The following is a 21,034-nucleotide window of genomic DNA, read 5'->3' on the forward strand; positions in this document are numbered from 1 at the left end:
GAAATATGTTCTAGATTTACATGCTGTACATAATCACCCCATCTAGTGGGTGGAACGGCGCAAAAGGCTGGGTCATAGAGCAAATAGAAGGACAGATGGGAAGTCGAGAGTAGGCATGGAAAAGGGGGAATTGGGCTCAAAGGTTGGCACGCTCATGCTGACGATGCACACATTCTAGTTACAATGAGGTCTCTGTTGGCACTCTTCAGACTGCATATTCCTCTTTTTCTTGCTTCTTAGGCTTTCAGTCCAGCTGAGTATCAGAACATACGCCTCCAGCGGGTTGATTTTTTACATGGCCCATCAAAACCAAGGGGATTATGCAGCTCTGCAACTCCACAATGGACAGCTACAGTTTGTATTTGATCTTGGCAAAGGGCAGGCAATAGCCACTCACCCTGCTCACATCAGTGATGGAAAATGGCATACGGTAAGAGCTTCAGATGGAAGCTGAACTGTAACAGTTTCTTTACTTCAGCATGATTGGGAATGTTATGAAGTAAACAGATTTGTAAATTGAATGTTGTGAATTCTAAACAGAATGATTTCAAGTCAGTTTGCAGAATCTTCGTTGTTACTTGTTCCATAGCATGTGATGGCAGTGGAGTAACTCAAAATGATGGGACCCTCCCGGTGAATGTGATGAGGGTCCCCTGAGACTCCTATATATCACAGATATTCATGTTATATGTTACGTTATAGTAGTTTTTAATTCACACAGCTACTCAAAAGACTGCCCCGGCGTGAGCATAGAGTGATGAGAAGCAGAAATATGGAGGCAGGTTAATTAAAGAGGAAGGTCTTCAATCTCTTCCTAAAGATCTTTGGGTCCTGAAGACGATGTAAGTCAAGTGGAAGTTGGTTCCAAGCCACTGCCGCCGAATACGAAAGGGAGCTGCCACCTATCCTTTTTTGGTGGAACCTGGGAGTACAAGCTAACAGTAATGTAGAAGAGCGAATCTGCCGGAAGGGTTATAAAACTGAACACGCTCTCTCAGATACACTGAACCGAGCCCATGGAGGGCAGCATCTGCCATTACCAGGGACTTGAATTTCACCCTTTCTTTTACCAGTAACCATTGCAGGTTATGAAGGTGCTGCCTGACCCTCTTAGGGAGGCTGACAAAGTTCTAGCCACGGCATTCTACTGAACAACCTGAAGCTTGTTCAGTAGAAAGCCGGGCAGACCAATATACAGGACATTGGCATAGTCGATGCTCGAGGTGGTAAGCGTTCCAGTAACCATTTCCCTTGCGGAAAGGGGGAGTAATGGCAGGATATGTTTTAGTGATTTCAGGATGCCAAAGCACATTCCATTCAACTTGTTAATCTAAGGACCAGACCTGAGGGAGGAAGTTACCAAAGTAAAGAATCTTGGTTTTATCCTCATTACATTTCAGCTGAGCTGAAGTGAGCCACTGAAATACTGCTGACAGACATCTTTTAACATGGGAAATGGACAACTCATTTTTATTCCAATAAAAAAGGAGTTGGGTGTCATCGGCATATGCAACCTTAGCAACCAAGTCCTCTGCCATCCGAATGAAGGGAGACACATAGATGTTGAACAACAGAGGGCTCAAGACCAAACCTTGCGGAACCCCAGTCAACAGATTATTGGGGTTGGCTGTAAAAGGATGGATCCAGACATGCTGAGTTCTTCCCTCAAGGAAGGAATTCAACCACTTCCATACAGACCTTATTATGGCAATATCCTGAAGACGGGCCAGGAACAGGGTGTGCAGCACGGTATGAAATGCTGCCAACAGGTCCAGGAGGACCAGAGCTGCCCTACATCTAAAGTTTCACGGATGGCCTCAGAAATTACCACCAAAGCAGGCTCTGAAACCTGATTGGGCCGGGTGGAGAAGATCATGTTGTTCCACAAAATCAGACAGCTGTTTGTTGACCAGTTTCTCACAAACTTCAGCCACAGCTGGAAGAAGGTAAATAGGGCGATAACTGGAGGGAAGATTGGGGTCCAGTGTGAGTTTTTTAAGTAAAGGGAGAATCATCAAAGTTACCAGGTGGGAGGGACTGTGGCTGATGCTAAGGATATGTTGATCAGTGTGTTCATCACCGGAATAATCACTTTAGAAGCCCCGGCCAGCGGTTTGGCTGGGCACGGATCAGAAGGTAAGCCTGATTTGAGGGTGTTAAAGAACTGCAAGTGAGTTCCAAGGCTGTGAGTTTGGCAGAGGTGGAGGAAGGTGGCAGCCAGGAGGGAACCATAGCTACTGGCAGGTTGTCCCCATTTCCAAAATTGGTTTGAAGAGCCCGAACTATATTAACTTAAAAAACTGGAAACTTCCTCACACCAAGCAAGCGAAGGGGAGTGGCTGCTGATCTCTGCTTTAGGGGATAGAAAGCTTTCAACAATGTTACAAATTTTGTTGCCATTATTGCCTGATTGGGTTTTTCGCTTCCTGTAGTAGAGGCTTTTAGCTTGAGCAATGGCAGCATAATAGATCTTTTGTGCCTTTTTAAGAGTTGCTCTAGCCGTGGGGCAATAATCCTGTCTCCATTTTCGTTCCTGCCTTTTACATTGCTGTTCCTGCATTTTCAAGGAGCTAGACACCCATGGTCTTAAGGCGCCTGGACCGAGACTCTGGGTGAGGCGCTCTACCACCTTGTCAATTCAGTTGGTAAAATTCCCCAGGGCTTCATTCAAGTCTGTACCTATCACAGGACATGTGTCGGCTAAAGCAAAACTGAGGGCTGCCGGGTCTATTTTATGGACAGCTTTACCCTGGTGTACTATAAGTGTCCGTGCCTGCTTAGTCTAATTTTGGATTTGCCTGGAAAAATAAATCAATAAGAGGTCGGACTACGTCACTGGCAGGGGATCTTCTACAGTGAGTGGGGTGTTAGAACAGATCTGGTCTAAGTTGTGGCTGTCTCACCTTGGGTCACACCTTGTTGTAATGGGGCCAGCTTAGGGGAATCAAGAAACTCCTGTATGTCCCCCGGTTCAGCATTGTCAACATGACTGTTGAAATCTTCAAGGAGCACAAAGTGGAGTAGCGAAGTACCGAGGGCTCATAGGCCTTGATCTGAACGGGAGACCACTGAAGGGTTAAATGTAAATAAATGTAAATGTCATGGTACTTATAGAGCGCACTGTCACCAGACGTCACCTTGCGGTGTCACCTATTCGGCTTCCTGGCGCTGATACTCATACCACTGTGGAAACCCTCCTGGCTTTCCCTGTGAAGTGTCCACTCCTGGGCACCCCCAGGATGAAGCCAGGCATCCTTAGCGCTGTTGGGGCTGGTGTGGAGGCTAAGCAAGCTATTTCCCAGAGTTGCAGCGTGGGGCCCGTGATTAGAATAGGCACTGAGGCGAGAATTAACAGGTCCGAGGAATTTGAGCCCGAGACCCCACCGAGGCGGGAATCGAACCCTGGCCTCTGGCCAGAACTCTGCATCAGGGTCTGCCGCTCTAACCATTGAGCCACACTCCTCCATGCTCCCTGCATGAGGCACCACCTTTTCGCCTAGTGGTGATTGCAGCGTAACTTTAACCCTATCTGGAGCTTATGATTGTCCCCGTCTAAGGGTTAAAATGAGACATCATAAATCCCTACTGCAATATATTGATCAAGTTGTAGAAGAGGGATAGAGAATGAACATTGATAAAAATGGGACTTTATGGTTTCAAAATTGGAATTATCTACTCCAAAGAGAAATTATTTTTAACCGTCTAGTAATTCCAGGCCAAGTTAAACAATCACTGTGACTAGTCCAAGGAGTACTCTCTGCTGTGAATGTACTTTGCTTGCCACTGGTTCCTAAAATTGTCACTTACAATTGACCTTTACCATAGTAATACTACCAGGTCCCAGTTCTTTTCCCATTACCAGTCTCATAAGCCAGGTTTTATAAATGTGTCTAGATGAGCAGTTAAGGTATTTATATTCGTTAGTCCTGAATAGTTTGCATGAACTGCAAAATCAGGATTTAATACACAGTGGCAATACAAAGAGCACTTCAGAGTATTGCACTGAATTTGGCTTGGAACTGAAAATGAGCCGGTAGGTGTACTGGAGGATTCAAAATCTACTGCATGACAGGCCCTCATCGTTTGCGCTTTCAGCCACACTTGTATGCAGTTTTGGGGATATAAGCTGCACAGACCTGCCTTATTAAATGATGACATGTCACTGTACCCCATCGTCTATGTTGCAGACAGCAACACATCTTCCCTTCCATGTTGTCATACGTGAATGAATGCACCAGAAGGCAGCAACAGGACTCCAGAAGATCAGTCTGAAGGGGTCCTCTTCTGTGACTCCTTGACAGAATGCTGGCTGATCAATCCACTTCTACCACTAGTTTCATAGCTAGTACTGTGGCTAAAAGGACCCCTTCTATATGTCAGTGTCCACTATATAAACACAGCATGACAGCAGGGTGTCCTCATTTCCATTTGCAGCACCTAATGGCTGTCCAGTGTTAGTGAACACTCACAATGTGCAGCTTGTGCACTGCACTCATAAAGATCACCCATCTCAACTTACCCAGGACAGAGGGCCATGCCAGCTCTGGTTTCTAAATCTGATTCTTTTTTTTTTATTCTTATTGATTTTCCACAACAGATTATTGTTAGCTTTCACATTGCCTCCATCACATCAGGATCCCCCAATGACCCATGCCCCTCCACCATACTAAAAATGATACCTAAGATCATTGCCCCAGTACTAGCTAACATCTGTAACTCTATGTTCACCACAGGAACTTATCCCTCCATTTGGAAAAAAATGTCATTAAACCGATACTAAAGAAACATAACCTTGACCCTACAGAAACCAAAAACTATAGACCCGTTGCCTGACTCCCCTTCCCCGCAAAAATCTTCGAAAAAGTAATCAATACTCAGCTGTCACAGTTTATTAATGAAAACAACCTCCTAGACAACACCCACTTCAGGTTCAGGAAGGGCCACTGTACCGAAACAGCCCTCATCAAGGCCTCCGACGCGATCAGAATGATACTTGATTAGGTAGGAGCCGCAGCTTTGGTGCTTCTAGATCTATCAGCAGCATTTGACACAGTCGATCATACCACACTTATCAACCGTGTCTCTACCATAGGTATTAAAAATAACACCAAAGCCCTCCTAACATTCTTCCTCTCCAACCGTTCCCAATCAGTAATGCTAGGCGACTTCACATCCCCACCCTTCGCCTTCCCTTGCGGTGTTCCTCAGGGATCCTCGCTAAGTCCAACCTTATTTAACATATATGTGTCCGACTTGCCGAGGGTCATCAAGTCTCATGGCATGCGTCTGACTACATATTCCGACGACACACAACTAGTAATAGAGACCCACAATGACGGAGAAAAATTTGCGGAAAATTTCTAAACTGGAATGCTCGCAATTAGCACATGGATGACAAACAATTGCTTCAAACTAAACTCCGAAAAAACAGAGGTGATGATCTGTGGCCACGTCTCCCCCAGATGGTCTCCATCCTGGTGGCCAGCAGAGTTGAGCTCACCCCCATCCCCCGTAACAAAAGTCAGAAACTTAGGTATCATATTTGACGATAAATTATCTTTTTTTCAACACTCCAACAACATTGTCTCCTCTACATTTTACACCATCAAAATGATAAAGAAACTCCAACCCTACCTTCCTTCACATGCCGGGGGAACTCTCATGAGCATGCTAGTCATGTCCAGGGTATACTATTGTAATGCCCTTTTCCTCAATGCCCAGGAAAGAGTCCTCAACAAACTGCATATGGTCCAAATGCAGCAGCAAGGATCCTGACCAACACTCCCAAATTCAAACCCACATCCAATTTAATATGTCAGCTCCACTGGCTGACCATCAGAAGCCGAACAAAGTTCAAGGACCTGTGTATCTCTTACAAGGCAGTAAACAACACGGGACCAGAATTCCTAAAAACAATACTATACCCCTACAAGCCAATCAGACCCCTACGCTCCTCAGTAGCAAATCTGATAAATGTCCTCAGAACAAAAAAATCTTCCTGGGGCAACAGAAGATTCACAGTCGCCACCGCCAGACTATGTAACACACTTCCCCTTCCCATAAAAAAAGCCCCCTCTCTTCTTGCCTTCCGTAAACAACTCTAAACCTGGTTATTCAACCTATAAATGACCAGCTCTGCCTCTGTCCTATCCTCTCCCGTCCACAATGCCGAGACACCCAAGGATATTTGTGCACTTAATAAATTGCATAAATAAATACATTTGTATTACCACAATTTACTTTTTGTTACATTGATAATACAAGAACAGAAACTTGAATGGCTTGGGTGGGATGTCCGGAGAACTCCCGCCACCGTTAAGGATGGACCATCGTATAGTCTATAATTATACACATGTATATATTAGACTGCATTCACCTACAAACTCATATACAAAATTACTGTTCAACAAATGGTCTCACATGTAAACTGAATGTATGTCCATCTTATATTCACAGGCAGGCATCAATGTAAAACAATTTAGAAAGAAACAAAACTATGAGTCGAACTCTACTTATGGGCACAGGACACAGTGGACCAGCCAATAAAACGTATCAGTGGGCGTCGCAGTTGTGGTTAACCTTACGCAATGCAGCAATGAGGAGAGCAGCGTGGGGGGGAGCAGGACACAGAAAGGAGATGGGGAGGGGGGGGGGCGGCCGGAGAGGATATAGAAGGAGGAGGAATCTAAATCTGATTCTTTACCAACTCTTTAATGGCTTTTCTTAGCACATATTAATGTTTGCATCTTTCTGGTCTTGTATTTCTTCTGTTGATGACTGCCTCATTCTGTGCTTCAATGCTCTCTTCTGCCTGCACCACGTCTTAAAATGCCTCTACATGATTACAGTGCCCTTACAATCTCACTTACCAACTTATACAGAGTTACTAAGATGTTTCATCCCACGGACCACTGCCTGCTCTTGAAAAATGAAAAGAAACGTTTTCTTTTTTAAACGCAACCTGTTTTTCTTTAAGTAAAATGGGCTGCATCAAAAAAGTGATTACTTTATTTAAAAGCAATCACAGACATTATGGTCTTTTACCTCAACAGGCCACCATCCCTGTGATTTTGCCAATTCCTAATGGGCCACAAATTGCGACCTGCCTCATTAAATTTAATGAGGTTGGTCGATTTGTGACCCATTAGGAAATGCTAAATGAAGCTCATGGCGTTTCATACATTTAAATAGGGATTACCTAATTTCAATTTGCAGAGAATCACAATTAGGTAATCGCTTTTTGAAATAATGCTACATGTGGCCCTTAATCTCTTAATTCATATTTATTACAGAAATTTCCAGCAATTCTTTTAGCCTATGTTGCTGTCACACTTGCCTTTTTCTTCACTCCTTCTTTATTGGAATGGGGGGACTTTGGGCTACGCTACCATTCTCCTTATCTACCTCCTTTTCCTGAACTTAATCTTTATAAAATCTTTTATGCTTTTTTCCCTGCACCTTATCCCTTCTCTTTTCTAATCATATTTGCCTTCTCTTTTCTATTACGATGTGTGTTATCTCTCTTACTTCCTGTCCCCATCTTTTCTTTTTTAACAAAGATTTTGAAATTAATCCTCATTCCATACATTAGTTTTGTCTTTCCCTTCAACTGTTTATCATTTATTCTTAAATTTCCTTGGATATCTTTGCTGGTTTTATCTGAATCTCATCTTCTTTTTGACTCCTTCTCATCTCTTCCATCCGTTTCATCACTTGGTCTTCTTTTCTTTAGAGATCTTTCTCCGATATCCAGGTTTCGTTCTTCTATGTATGCCTGTCTACCCTCTTTGATTTCTCATTATCTGTCCATCTTGACGTTGTTTCAAGATGTCTTGCTACTCTGAATGTGCCTCGCTCTACTGCACGCTCTGTCCTTCTGACCTTCACATCCTGTCCATTCTTCACTCTATTACTTCACCTTACATCAAGCTAAATGATGCAAGATCAAATCACTTTTCTAGCAAACATTTTTCTTTCTCAGTTCTTCACTAACTTCTTTGTATTCATACTTTTGGCCTCTCTTTTGCTCCTTTCTCACCTAACATTGCTAAGATTGATAAACTTTAATCATATTTTTCTATCAGTTCCCCTTCTCACCCTGGTGCCTTCACCTATGCATGCTACTTTATACTCATCCACTCCTATTTCTGACTGTGAATTCCATCTTTGGCTTATCAGGGTTAATTCGACTGTCACTCTTTCTGATGCCATTCCCACTTCCCGTACTTTTCCTGTTTATCTTTACTTGCCATTCTACCTTGTCAAACTCTTCAAACTTTATCTCTCCTACCTATCCATTCTCATTTCTTTCAAGCATTCTACCATTATTTTCATCCTTATATTATTATATCCTCTTGACCTTTCTTCTGTTTTCAACCAATCACATTCTGATCTTCGCTCTACAAATGACTGGGGCCTTTAGTCTTTAATCTTGATTCTAGCTGTCATTTTTGGCCTAGCTTTTATTCTACTCAGTGAGAAGAGACTTCTATTCTGTCAGCCGCTAACACTTTCACAACTGCTTACAAGTCAAAACCACACTCTCTTAGTATTCCTCTTCACCTTTCTGTTGCCTTTTACACAGTGACTCACTATTTCTTTGCTCCACTTTCTCAGTTTACATGGAACTTCCTTTGGTTACCCTATGTTGTTTTTTTGTTATCGATTCGGCGATAACTAGTACATATATCCAACAGGACTGTCTTGAAAATCTTTTCTACTTCAGTTTGGTGTTCCTCTCTGTAGTCTGCCCTTTGTCTACTCACATACCATCAATCCTCTCACATGCATTATTTCTTGTCTGCCTGCTCTGCTACATCTATATAGAGTTCTCACAAACCTTTGATACCTTATTTGTTATCTCTCTATGTGCCTGTTCAAAATAATGTCAGCAAGTCATCTTTTTTCTGCTTTATTTTGATGTTTGTTAAGTTCTGTCCTTAATCACTTATTTCACACTTTACATCTGCATTATTTCCTCTTTTGAACTTTAGTTCCACTTCTTTGTGGAGTACTCCCAGACTTTTGCCTCTTACTTTTATTTTAATGCTTGTCTTTACTTTCTTTCTTTTGACGCTACTGGCTGACTACGCTCTCTCTCCATCTAGCCACTCTAAATCAGAAATTCAGTTTCTTCTTGTTCAGCTTGCTTTTTGTTGACTGCATATTATTTACCCTCCTCTCTTCCACTTTAATCTGTTGCATCCAAAATAAAGGGTACTTTTAATCATTGAAGTAAAGGAGCTAATACGTTGTGATTTTCCGAAGAGCAGTATGGACCCTTTAAATAACACAGGACTCAACATCAATATATAAATATGTTAAGTGACATAATGACAAAAAGGCCTGAGCATGAGTTAAGCATCCATGAGTTGTTTATCATACACCTATCTGCCCCTTTGTTTATCTATGCACCATACATGTTTGCCTGCATGTGTGTTTTCTGTGACTGTATCTGTATTTGTATGTATGTGTGGTTGGTCTATGTGCCTCTTGTTACGAGGGTGAGGTATGTTTGTTGTCTGTCCATTGGTGCTTCCATATGCGGGAGAGGGAGGTCACTTTTGAGAACAGGAATGTAATGCAGAAATTAAATAAACTGTATTGACAGTAAGTAGACCCTTTTGTAAAGGCTCCCTCATTGTGACAACGTGTTATGTAGCAGTGGTTTCAAGGTAGTCGGTGTCTCCTACCTCTCTTGCTGCATAGTTATGAATACGTTTTTCTTATTTCATCTAGGTCAAGACTGAATATGTGAAAAGGAAAGGGTCAGTCACCATCGACACGCAAGAATCGACTGCAGTCAATGCCATTGGCGACGGCAACACCCTGGATGTAGAAGGAAAGCTTTTCCTTGGAGGACTGCCATCGAACTACACCATCAAGAAGTTAGGAATTGTAAGTCTGCTTTGGGAAAATTTAGATGCAAAGTTCATAGTGTATATTTCTGATGAGGGGGAGAGCTATTCCAAATTTGCCAATTACTGCAGTAATGCGTAATCCGCTATTTTAAAGTGGGCACAGATTATTGATCAATCATTTCTACTCCAAAGTAGTAACATTTGGGGGATCTCTGCAAAAGAAGTTTGGGTGTTTTTGTTTCAATATCGATTTTTAATGGACCCACACACAGAGGCATTCATTACAAAGACTTGATGTACCCAGACTCGCAGATAGGCTTAAGGAATAGCTGATTTGTGATTGGCTAAAAAAAAACAGAAAGTAAATTTGCGAACATTTGTTTTTTTGCCGGTAGCTTGAGTACCGTGTGCGTTTATATTGCATAAATCATATCTACACTTTACAGAGAAAACTGCAGAGAACATGTGGTATTCCCTCAAGAACGTAAGAAATTGCGATAAAGTGTCATTTATTAAAGGCTAGTTTATCTAAAGTCAAAGGTGGTGCATTTCTTGAGAGTTGATGACTTCCTTTATATTTTTGAAATCAGAAACACAGTCTTACACAAACATATGACATAGAATAGTGAACAATAAAAAAATGTAAACCGTGAAATATTTAAATTCGCTGCATTTAGTGGGAAAATGAGTCGTCGCCTGTGAGGATCCGCTTTACCTAGACATCCATGAAATAAAATGTATCGGGTATTCTGAACATGGGTCTGCCTTTTAGTTCGATCTGGACCAGAATGTAGTAACTCATAAAATGATAGGAAGATTATGGATTCAGGAATAATCCATCACCCCACCCAATTGAGGCTTCCTTCTTTCTAGTGCTGAAACATCCCAGTTACTGAGTGCAAACCATGCCAAGGTAATGTGCAGCAAGTGGAGGTGGGAAATAACCAGTGGTTAATTTGTGAAAAAATAAGCGCCAGGGCTATCATCAGGAGGCAGATTGCACCATCACATTAATCCTCTTAGCAACGCCTATAACAGAACAAACTTCTAACCATGAAACACTACAAGTGGGGAGAGGATGTGGCATAATGGGAAGAGTTGCCAACTTTGAAGCTGGGGAACCAGGTCGAGTCTCAGAATATGCTCAACATCCTATGATTCTGGGAAAATCACCTAATCTCCCCTGCCTACAAAAAAACAAATATTTCCTTAACTGGTGCTCATGAAAAGCGCTTCAATACCTTTGTTTCGAGTTTGCGCTAAAACACTGGTGTTGACGATTAAGTGACGGTGCCAAGCACTGGAAGCCACTGGCTCAAATTAAGCACTGGAAATAACTAAAGCTTGAAGGACATTCAAGATTGAGTGCACTGTCTCCAGGTAAAACAGTAAATGATAACCTAATGGTTCAAGCTGTGTTTTTTGTGAATGGTCCAGTTAAGACAGTTGTTGCTTAAAAAAAAAACAGTTGGGGGCATATTAGCAAGAACCTCGTTAAAATTAACACAGTGTTAGCGGCAGGAAACTACAGCTAAAACGGCGATAATGGGCTTGCTAATATGCGTTATAGAATTCCAAGAGAAGCCCAGGTTGGCTTGGAATCAGGGCCTTAAGGTTAAGTGGTGATATTGCATCACAAGTATGGTTATACTACCATTTGTCATAAGAAATTCATTTTGGTTCGCACCGGCAAAAATCAATCATGCACACATTGAACCTAAATTTGGATACGGAAAAATGCAGAAAAACTATTAATATATAATTTTAGCTTTGTGAACCATTTAAGGAAATATGATTAGCTGCTGCAATAGTAAATAGCCTGACGATTGCAAATGTTCTGACAACCTCAAAATGATCGGTTTTGTGTGTGTGCTTTTTGTAAACTCACATCCATTCATTGGTAGGACCACAAACCCGTCTGGCACTCATGGATACTACCATAGAAAAGGTTTCTGTCAGAAACACTATTTCATAAGTAGCTTCTTCAGAATCTTGTCTCAAAGGAGGTCGGTTTAGGAATTTGCCCAGCAGTTTGCTGCTATCCAGATAAGTGTTGCAAGGTTAGTTATGATCATGTGCTTTAATGGTTCTGCGTTCTCTTTCTAGGTCTCAAGCAGCATGGTTTCCTGCATTGACAATGTGACAATAAACTCAAAGCTGTTGGATATACAAGCCCCACTTTCAAAGGCCTTTGTGGATAAATGTTATGTGACAGTGCAAGAGGGCACTTTCTTCGACGGAAGTGGACATGCTGCCCTGGGTAAATATTTATTGTGAATGGTACACGTGATACCCCATGATCGGTTTATCCCTGAATTTGATTTAGGGGGGAGCTACTGCTTTGTTGTGCTGTTTGTAGAGTTGTCTTTGGGGTGCATGCACAATTGTGTACTATGTTCATTGTGAAATAATTGCATTCAGTACAAATAATCCTGTTAGGTAGATTCTGTTTTAGACTATAAATTAAAGGCTGATGCTAGATAGGTATTTTGTGGCCAGATGTAAATAATGAAAAACTCAACAAACACGCTGTTTTGAGCTAGAAGGCGTAGCAACACATGTTTTACATTTGAGCTGATTAATAAAGTTTGAATCAGGTGAAAGTTCAGCATGCTGCCATTTTAGCTGCTCTGTGTAGAATAGAAAATTTGTGATTACGGTAGGCATTTTACAACCCTCCAATGTAACGCATATAATTAAGAGATACTAAGAAGCATAGCTACATATGTCTGTTAAATAAAAACCAAGAGGGTACAGAATGTGAGTTACATTTACATTGTTTTTTCAATTATACTCAGCTAAAGACGGTTATAAAGTTCGATCAGATGTAAACATCTCTGTTGAGTTCCGCACAACGGCCATGAATGGAGTCCTCGTTGGAATCAGCAGTGCTAAAGTTGATGCTGTGGGAATTGAGATTGTCAATGGCAAGGTTAGTGTTGTATACGTTACAAGAGAGGAGTTTAAAAAAAATATGAGTGAAATTGCACGTGTGGCAAGGAAATGTTTGTAGCCAAACGATGTTAAATACTCAAAGCCACATGCTTTTCTTAAAAGAGCAAGTCATTTTGGGCCAGGTATATATGATCATTCCATTTTGTGAGTTGCAAATTGTGACATTTTGAGATTAGCAACATGGAATGTACAATAGTGTCCCAGACATTGTTTGTGATTCCTAATGGGGTCGCTAAAGACCTACCTCATTAATATTATTGAGGTAGTCACAATTTGCGACCGATTTGGAATCTCACATATCACAGGGATTGTGGCCAGTTGGGGACAGCAGACCACTATGTCGATGTTTGCTTTTTAAGCAAAGCAACTTTTTTTTCTCAAATGCAGCCCATTCTCCTTAAAGGAAAACAGGATGCCTTTAAAAGAAAAAAATTAAATGTTTTCTTTTAATTTTCACGGGCAGGCAGTGATCCGTGAGACCACTACCTGCTCTTAAAAAAATATTTTCGCATACATTCACTAAGGGGAAGGGGTCCAATTCCCGTTTGCAACTGACTTACCACCTACTTGAAGTAGTTGATAACTGCGACTGTTCTGTCACTGCATTTGTAGTCACAGAACAACTGTATATACCAGTGCGAATCTCTATTAGGAGGGACAACCCTTAGCATTTCCCTTCCTAATAGCAACTCGTAAACCCTATTTTGCAACTTGGTAATAGGTTACCCACTCACAAAATAGAGTGTGTACATACCACAACCCTTTTTAGTGGTGGCAAACGGGCCGATTTCCTGTATGAGACCACTAAAAAGGGACGTACATCTGGCCCTTTGTTTCTAAAACCTTTGAGATTTGACGGTTGGCATTCCCCACATGTTGGAACTATTGTTATATTGTTTATGTCTAACACTGGGTTATTCTCCGAGTATGACTGCAGTTGATCTTCAGCATAAGTGGCTACCTCAGACTACATAGTCATGATTTGGGACAATTTTTCTCAAAAATCACCAACAATCTTTAGTCAATTGAAAAAACTTATGTATTGTCAATTGTTAGTTGTAGAAGCTGAGTTGCTCTTAAGTTGAGGAGTACCCTCTATTACATTAAAAGGGAGAAAGTGTTGCAGGGAGCAATGCATTCTTTGAGTTTACAATATTCTAGAGTTTACCCACACTGGCCTGTCTTAGCTCCAAGGGTTCTAGCATCCTGTGCTTTACTTTTTAGTACCCAGTTTTAATAGTTCCGATTTCACACCTGTAAATAAATGTTCTTTCTTTTTTGAAGGTAAAACACTGACTAGACAGTACTTTTGGTTTGCATTATTTACTGTCGTACTGCTTCTGTGTTTTGCATTGTGAATTTTTCTGGCTTCACATGGTGCACATTATTTTGCCACCTAGTGATTGGGCCCAGAATTGTCTCTGTTTTCTTCTCTCGTTTAATTTGTTGAGAGGGTGTCATTGTTGACCATTTGGTGTCATGTCGCTTCTCAAGAAGGCCTACACTGTTCTTCCTCAATACTTATAGAGTGTCATGTCCCCAAAGGATGTATCTACAATTGTAGGGCAATATTATTTCATACCCTTTGACAATGGGGGTAAGCCAAATTACTGAAACAGGATACTGCCCAATTGTACACTTACACTTTGGACAGTGGACCTATGGAGCAACAGAAAGGCAACAACCCTATGTTTTCACAAACCAAAATATTTTTAACATTTTGCACCACCCTAAACATATGGTAAATAACAACTCTCTTCGAATTCGGAATAGCACCGCTTAGTAAATAAGTCCAAACAATGAAAAAATAACTCAATTGATGTCCTTATTGATACGCTGAGTCTTGATGTATATTTCAATGCTTATTTAATGTTCCTTCCTTCTAAGAAACCCGCCGCCACTACTAATGTTAGCAGTGGCACCGGGTTTCTTTGAATTTGTGGGACGTCGCGGTGTCGGCCTACTTTGCCTACAGACGGGGTTACTACCTTGGAAATAACCTCCTTTTGGAATTGGAATATTTACCCGTTCCTTGAAATATACACAAGAAAAATATATGTTTTTGGGTTTCTTGGGAACACAACACTGAGATCCAAGTCAAATTCGTGCCATAATACAAAAATATATAATATTCATAGGAAGTTTTTTTGAAAATATAACTACTACATGATGGATAAATCCTGGCATTGGTATATCACTGTTAGCATGGAGTGTGCTTTAGATTGCTTGATATAAAGGACTCTTTTAGATTTGACAGCGCTTGGCACAACTTTACCCTGAAGAAGTTCTGTTTCAGAACGAAACGCGTTGGCTGACTATCATTGAATTTTTCTAAAGGAACATTAAATAAGCATTGAATTATATACCAAGACTCAGCGTATCAATAAGGACATCAATTGAGTTATTTTTCATTGTTTGGACTTATTTAGTAAGCGGTGCTATTCCGAATTCAAGGACAGAGGATACTGCCCAATAACCATTTACTTCTGTATGGCACTTGGAAAAGGCCTTGTAATGTCCATTTATATTAACCACTTGAAATTAATTGATGGTGGCTGCTCAAGGAATCCTTCTTAAGAGTTGACATTGCGCGAACAGCTTGCTACATTTCAACTGATGTGAGTACACTTGTCTAAAGAAAAGGCCTAATGGCTGAGTTCAACCTTTGCACAAAAGAGTGAGTAACATTTTCTTTCATTCAAAAGAAGTAAAGGTGCCACAGAGAACAGTAGTCTTTTTTCCATAGCCATTATACTTACATGGCTTGTTGGTACAAAAAGGCCTGTACCTGACCACCTCTTGTACAACAGTTTTGTCTCTTGCAAGTGGGCTGACAAACTCAAAAATAGATCTGACAACATAGTGGGATCAGGAGACCAAATCAAGACCTTATCAATTGAAATATATATCTATTTTTAAAAAAATACACATAAACCCTCTTTTAAGAATCTACCAAGAAAGCTGTCACTACATTTTCCCTGAGAGATAGACTGACATTGTGAGAATTGGTATTTTCCCATCTTTGTGTGGTAAAATTTCAAAGGGATTAAATTATGTAACTCTCACAATGGTGAATTACTGTGGCTTTTGCTTTGACCCATACTCGCCCTTTTTACTTTCAGCACTTTCTCCTGCCAAAATTCACATAGGCAAAAAGGAAAGGGGATTGGCCACTATCACAGGTCCCACTGAAATTTCTGCACTAGAAAGTAAAATAAAAAAAAGTTGCTGTGTAACTTGCCCTACACTAGACCTCAATAGTGTTCAGGGCACGTGAATCCGAAGCACTTCAGTCTGCAAAACAATTGTTGAGATTAAAATTTTACGTCCTGCATCCTTCTGAATTCTTGATTTGGTGGGAATCTCAATTTTCATTTGAGACAAGAATTACAAGACATGTGATTGTGGCCAACATAATGAAAACACACAACTTGCAATTCCTCCAATTGCAGTGAAATTAAAAGGCAGTCTCTAATGGGGGGCCTTACAACTTTATGCACATGTGATAATGTTACAGAAATAGTTAGAGCGCCATAGTCTTGCTATTGTTAATTTGTTTTTCTTTTTCAATATATATGTAGGTTTTGTTCCATGTAAACAACGGTGCTGGCAGAATAACAACTATATATGAACCAAAGCATACCAGCAGTGCCTTGTGTGATGGAAAATGGCACAAACTTCAAGCAAACAAGAGCAAACACCACAACATAATCATTGTTGATGGTAACTTAGTGAAATCGGAGAATCCCCATACGCAGTCTACCTCAGCAGATACAAACAATCCGATTTATGTTGGAGGATATCCTGGTATGTATCCCACCGTTTTCTAGCAGGAACATTAGAATGCAGCAATTGACAAATAAGTAGCTCTTGTAAAAAAAATGGTGATTGAAATAGAATTTCAGCTTCATGTGTTACGCAAATACTTGTGCCTTAGTTACTATTATGCTAATTCAAGACCTTCAATAGCACATTTCTGAAATAGTATTGGCAATATGGTGTTATTAGGCTCAGGAAGTCTTTGGCCAAACCTAATGCCATTCTTGTGACTGGAAGACACATAGTCCTTGCTATAAATGTCTTATTATTGCCACACATTTCCCTCTTTTTTGCTTCACCAGAAGCAGAAGCCTCAGAGCCTATCGAATGAACCCATGTGTTTTACCAGGAAAGAGGAAAATTCTTGTTTCATGTATACAAGATTTCTCATTTGGTACTGTGAGCCTTTCTGGCGTCCGAAAAGTAGTACTTAATTTGAGCAGGTGGTTGCAGATGGGGCTATCGGCACTCATTTGCTAGGACTGCCATTTATTTTTAATAATCAAATGTTGACCCAGAACAAAAGAGAGAAATGCAGATGGGGAGGGAATGACACACAAAAAAAAGGAAAACTTAGAGATGAAATATAACCTTCAAGCGTAAAATAATGGAGCACGAAGTGTAGTGTGATGAATGAAAGAGTCATGAGGTGGAATCAAGGCTAGACAACCTTGGTATTTGAAAACCCCAACATTAAGCAGTGTGGGTCGGGGCTTCTGAGAAAAACTTTGGTTACCCTCACTTAATATCTTGCAAATTAAGCATTGCAGAAAAGGCTTGTGCATTCATTTCACAAACTAATGAACACAGTATACAAATGATTTTGGGGTAGGCCTAACTTTCAAGTTTCAGATCCATAGTGCTATGTGTAGGAAAGTGCCCCTTTTTGACATGGTCACCCCCACTTTTAGCCAAGTGTAAGATGCAATTGTAACAGGAAGTGCACCCCCTCCTGCATGATGACCCGTAAATTAGCATTACAAGGCAGGGAGCTTCAAAGAGCTCACTGGTTTTGGTATGCAAATCTGACTTCCTTCAGAGGCGATTTCTCCCCCTGACCAGGGCACATTTGGCACCTGGACAGGCATGAAAATTATAAGTCAGAGAAGTGTGTTCACCCTTAGGCTAGTTCCACCCATAAAGTGGGCTACCTGGTATGGATATGAAAATTAAAAATCTGTCATTTTGGTCATTTTTGAATTAGGAACTCTGGGACAGGCTTATGCCCACTTCCCACAGGAAGTAGTCATCTAGGGGGCGTAGTGACCCCAGGTGTAACTTGCACATTGCTTACTGCCCTACACTCCCCCAAACCCCCTAATTCTAGTATTTAGGGGAGCTACTGGCACCAGGAAAGCAGATTCTGCTGACCTGAAAGAAGAAGGACACTGAAGAGCCACAAAAGCAAGAAAAGACTTGGCACCAACCCTGCCAGTATATCGGCTATCCCCGACAGTTGCGCCTGCACCTCCAAAAGCCTGGGAGTGCTTCCAGCCTTCACCCAAGATCCAGGAACTTCTGCAGATACCCAAAAAGGACTGCGAGAACTCCAGGATGCTGCACACCCGAGACTGGAAGTACCACTGCACTCATGCCCCTTAGCCTGAGTTGAAGTGGGCCAACTGTGCCAGCGTGGTCCCTTGACCCTCCAGATACAAATCGCACCTCAGGTTTTCCAGAGTGGACTCACTGACGCCGCCTGCAGCCTCTTTGTGCAGCCCCCCTCAACTGCAAGTGTCTCCGAAGACAAAAACCTGATGCCTCAAGACACCTCTGTACCCAGCCACCTCAGCATGTGGGAAAGAGAACCAAAGGCTTCCCCACATCCCGAACATCATGAGACCTGTGCCCCCTTGTTGGGTCAGCCAGACTGGCCCCCCACTCCAAGCCTGCAGCCTCTTTTTTTTCAGACTCATCCCCGTTGACTTCAATGGGAGACCTGATGCTGAACTGCACCTCTGTACTTGGCTGCCCCAGTGTTGCAGAGTTGAGCTTTTGGTGCTGCATTGGACCCTGCCCCACACTCACCTTAAATCCAGAAGATGGGTCCTGTAAGCCGCTGTAAAATACTTGTATGCACTATATAACTTCCCTCCGTAGGATAACATTCCAGAAATTACACTGTCGGCTTTTAAAAACTGTAGAAATTCATTACTTGAAACGTACTTACTTAACTGTGATGATCTTGGTGCCTAAATATATATAAAGATACATGTGGCTCTCTTTATTGAGTCATGGGTATCATTTAAACCTATGTGTATACAGCAGGTGTCTAACACTAATCTCTGAAAAGCCTGAGGCTGCTCGACCACACTACCCCCTAAGGGAGCACCTTGAGGTTGCTAGAGCAAACCCCTGTCCAATTATAACGGATACTTGGACTCTTTGCACAGTATACATCTTTTTGATATGCTATAGAAAGAGCCAACTTCCTACACTATGACTGAAAATTCTGGAAAGCCAAGATCATTTGCTTCTTGCAGTGTTATATTCTTACTGCTAAACTGAGACTAGCCCCGATCTTCTCCCAAAAATAGTGGAAATAAAAGCTCCATCTGATGCCATTCTAGGTCTAGGTTTCTGACTGAGGAATAATGCTTCTTAAGACGCAAAATCGAGGTTTCTACTGCACCACTCATGGTTTCTCTTGGACTGTAAGAACCTTCCTGTTTCCTGTGCCATTGTTGTCTCTAGTGACATTGGTCCCCTGTAAATGTGAAAAAATGTACACTTTCGAGGCTCAGACCATAGATTTTGTGGGTATCTAGGTTATATCAGTACCTCTATATTTCTCCTTCTGACTTTCTATTTGTCTGTGGACAAGCTATTTTCTTTTTATAATTCTTTTCAAGAGGCACATAGGCAGGGTTCCCCGTGCCAGAACATCGTTCTGAATTACAATTTCACCCTCCTGATATTTAGGGTTGAAGATTCCCAGCAAACCAGCCCTAAGAGAAATATTTATTATAAAGTGGCGAAGCGTGTTGTTAAGCCAAGAAGGCTAACGGCACGCTACGTCACGTTAGAAAAGCAGGGCTGCACCATATTTACTGGAATATTGTGCAGCCCTGCGTTTCCCCCTGCTCTGGCGCTAACTTTAGCTGCCTAACACCAACACAGGCACCCTTGCACCATAGCACAGGGGTGCCTGTGTTGAGGGGAAGATTGGTTATGTGCAGGAAGGTTCCCCTTCCTGCACATAAAAATCTTTAAATGCCATTTTGTAACTTCTGTGTGTTGCTTAATGCAGCACACATAGAAGTTGCAAAACAGCATTTTTTGAAAATGATTGTTTATGTGCAGGAATGGGGACCTTCCTGCACATTAGCAATCATAAGTAATTTGCTGTTTCTATGTGTGCTGCACCAGGCAGCATACATGGAAAGAGCTAAAACGAGGAGAAATAAAGCATTTCTCCTAGTTTCGCCTGTTTTAGACCAGGTTTTCCCACGTCCTAATTTTGGCGCTTCCTCCTATTTACTCTGCCCTTGTAAATAGGGGGCAGCTACAAAATCAATGAGTGCACCCCCCTTTTGTGCTAATTACAAGTCAAAGGGTGCCTTATTTACAAGGCAGCGTTAAACCATGTTAAGTGGCATAATGCTGCCTTGTAAATAAGGCAAGGCCCATTGCCATCACAACGTCACTGAAAATGACATTATGGTGGCGTTAGGGGCTTGTAAATAGGCCCCTAAGTGCTTGACAAAGTGTACGGGTAACTGAAATATCACTAGCTGATTAAGACCCTTTAGTTGGTTTGCCTGTAGCAATTAAATTGTAAAATATTGATTAGAAGCGTATTGACATTTGTATAGATCAAACCAGGCCCGCCATGTAGCAGGAGGCTGTACATATGAACAAAATAATCCAAACAAAATATATTGTATCAGTAAAAAGAATCTGAAGTAAAGCACTGCATAGTTTAAATAATTGTAACATGTTTAAACAGTGGGTGTATGAAACTGGGGGGCATATTATCAAGGAACGGCGTTAAAAGTATTGCAGCTTTAGCGGCAGGAAACTGCCGCTAAAACGGCGATAATGGGCTTGAAAATATGCCATAGAGAATTCCAATAGAAGCCCATGTTAACACCAGAATATAGGTTTCTATTGGAATTCTCAAGGGCATATTATCAAGCCCACTATCGCCGCTTTAACGGCAGTTTCCTGCTGCTAAAGCAGCGATATTTTAACGCCGTTCCTTGATATTATGCCCCCAGCTTTTTTATATAGTGGGCCTAAAAGAGGTACACTGTGTAAAGAATCCAGGCAAACCCAAAGAAATTACAGAGGCACAAATTACACCCCAAATGTTCTCTTTTGTGGTAGTGTGGGTGAGCAGATAGGCATGTCAGAGGGTAGTGTTAACTATTTATTGAACACACAAAGGCAGTGTATAA

At 41.5% G+C, this 21,034-nt stretch overlaps 1 protein-coding gene across 1 annotated transcript in view; it reads left to right on the forward strand.

Moving 5' to 3' along the window:
• Positions 1 to 21,034, forward strand: part of LAMA1 (laminin subunit alpha 1) — a 533,346-nt gene that overhangs the window by 506,048 nt on the left and 6,264 nt on the right. Inside the window, exons 58-62 of the mRNA XM_086965467.1 lie at positions 241 to 430; positions 9,739 to 9,897; positions 11,967 to 12,120; positions 12,659 to 12,792; positions 16,397 to 16,622. Coding sequence (XP_086821593.1) covers positions 241 to 430; positions 9,739 to 9,897; positions 11,967 to 12,120; positions 12,659 to 12,792; positions 16,397 to 16,622 — 863 coding nt within the window. The remainder of the gene's footprint in view (positions 1 to 240; positions 431 to 9,738; positions 9,898 to 11,966; positions 12,121 to 12,658; positions 12,793 to 16,396; positions 16,623 to 21,034) is intronic.

The sequence above is a fragment of the Lissotriton vulgaris genome, chromosome 4_1, assembly GCF_964263255.1.
Source record: "Lissotriton vulgaris chromosome 4_1, aLisVul1.2, whole genome shotgun sequence".
Taxonomy (NCBI): Eukaryota; Metazoa; Chordata; class Amphibia; order Caudata; family Salamandridae; genus Lissotriton; species Lissotriton vulgaris.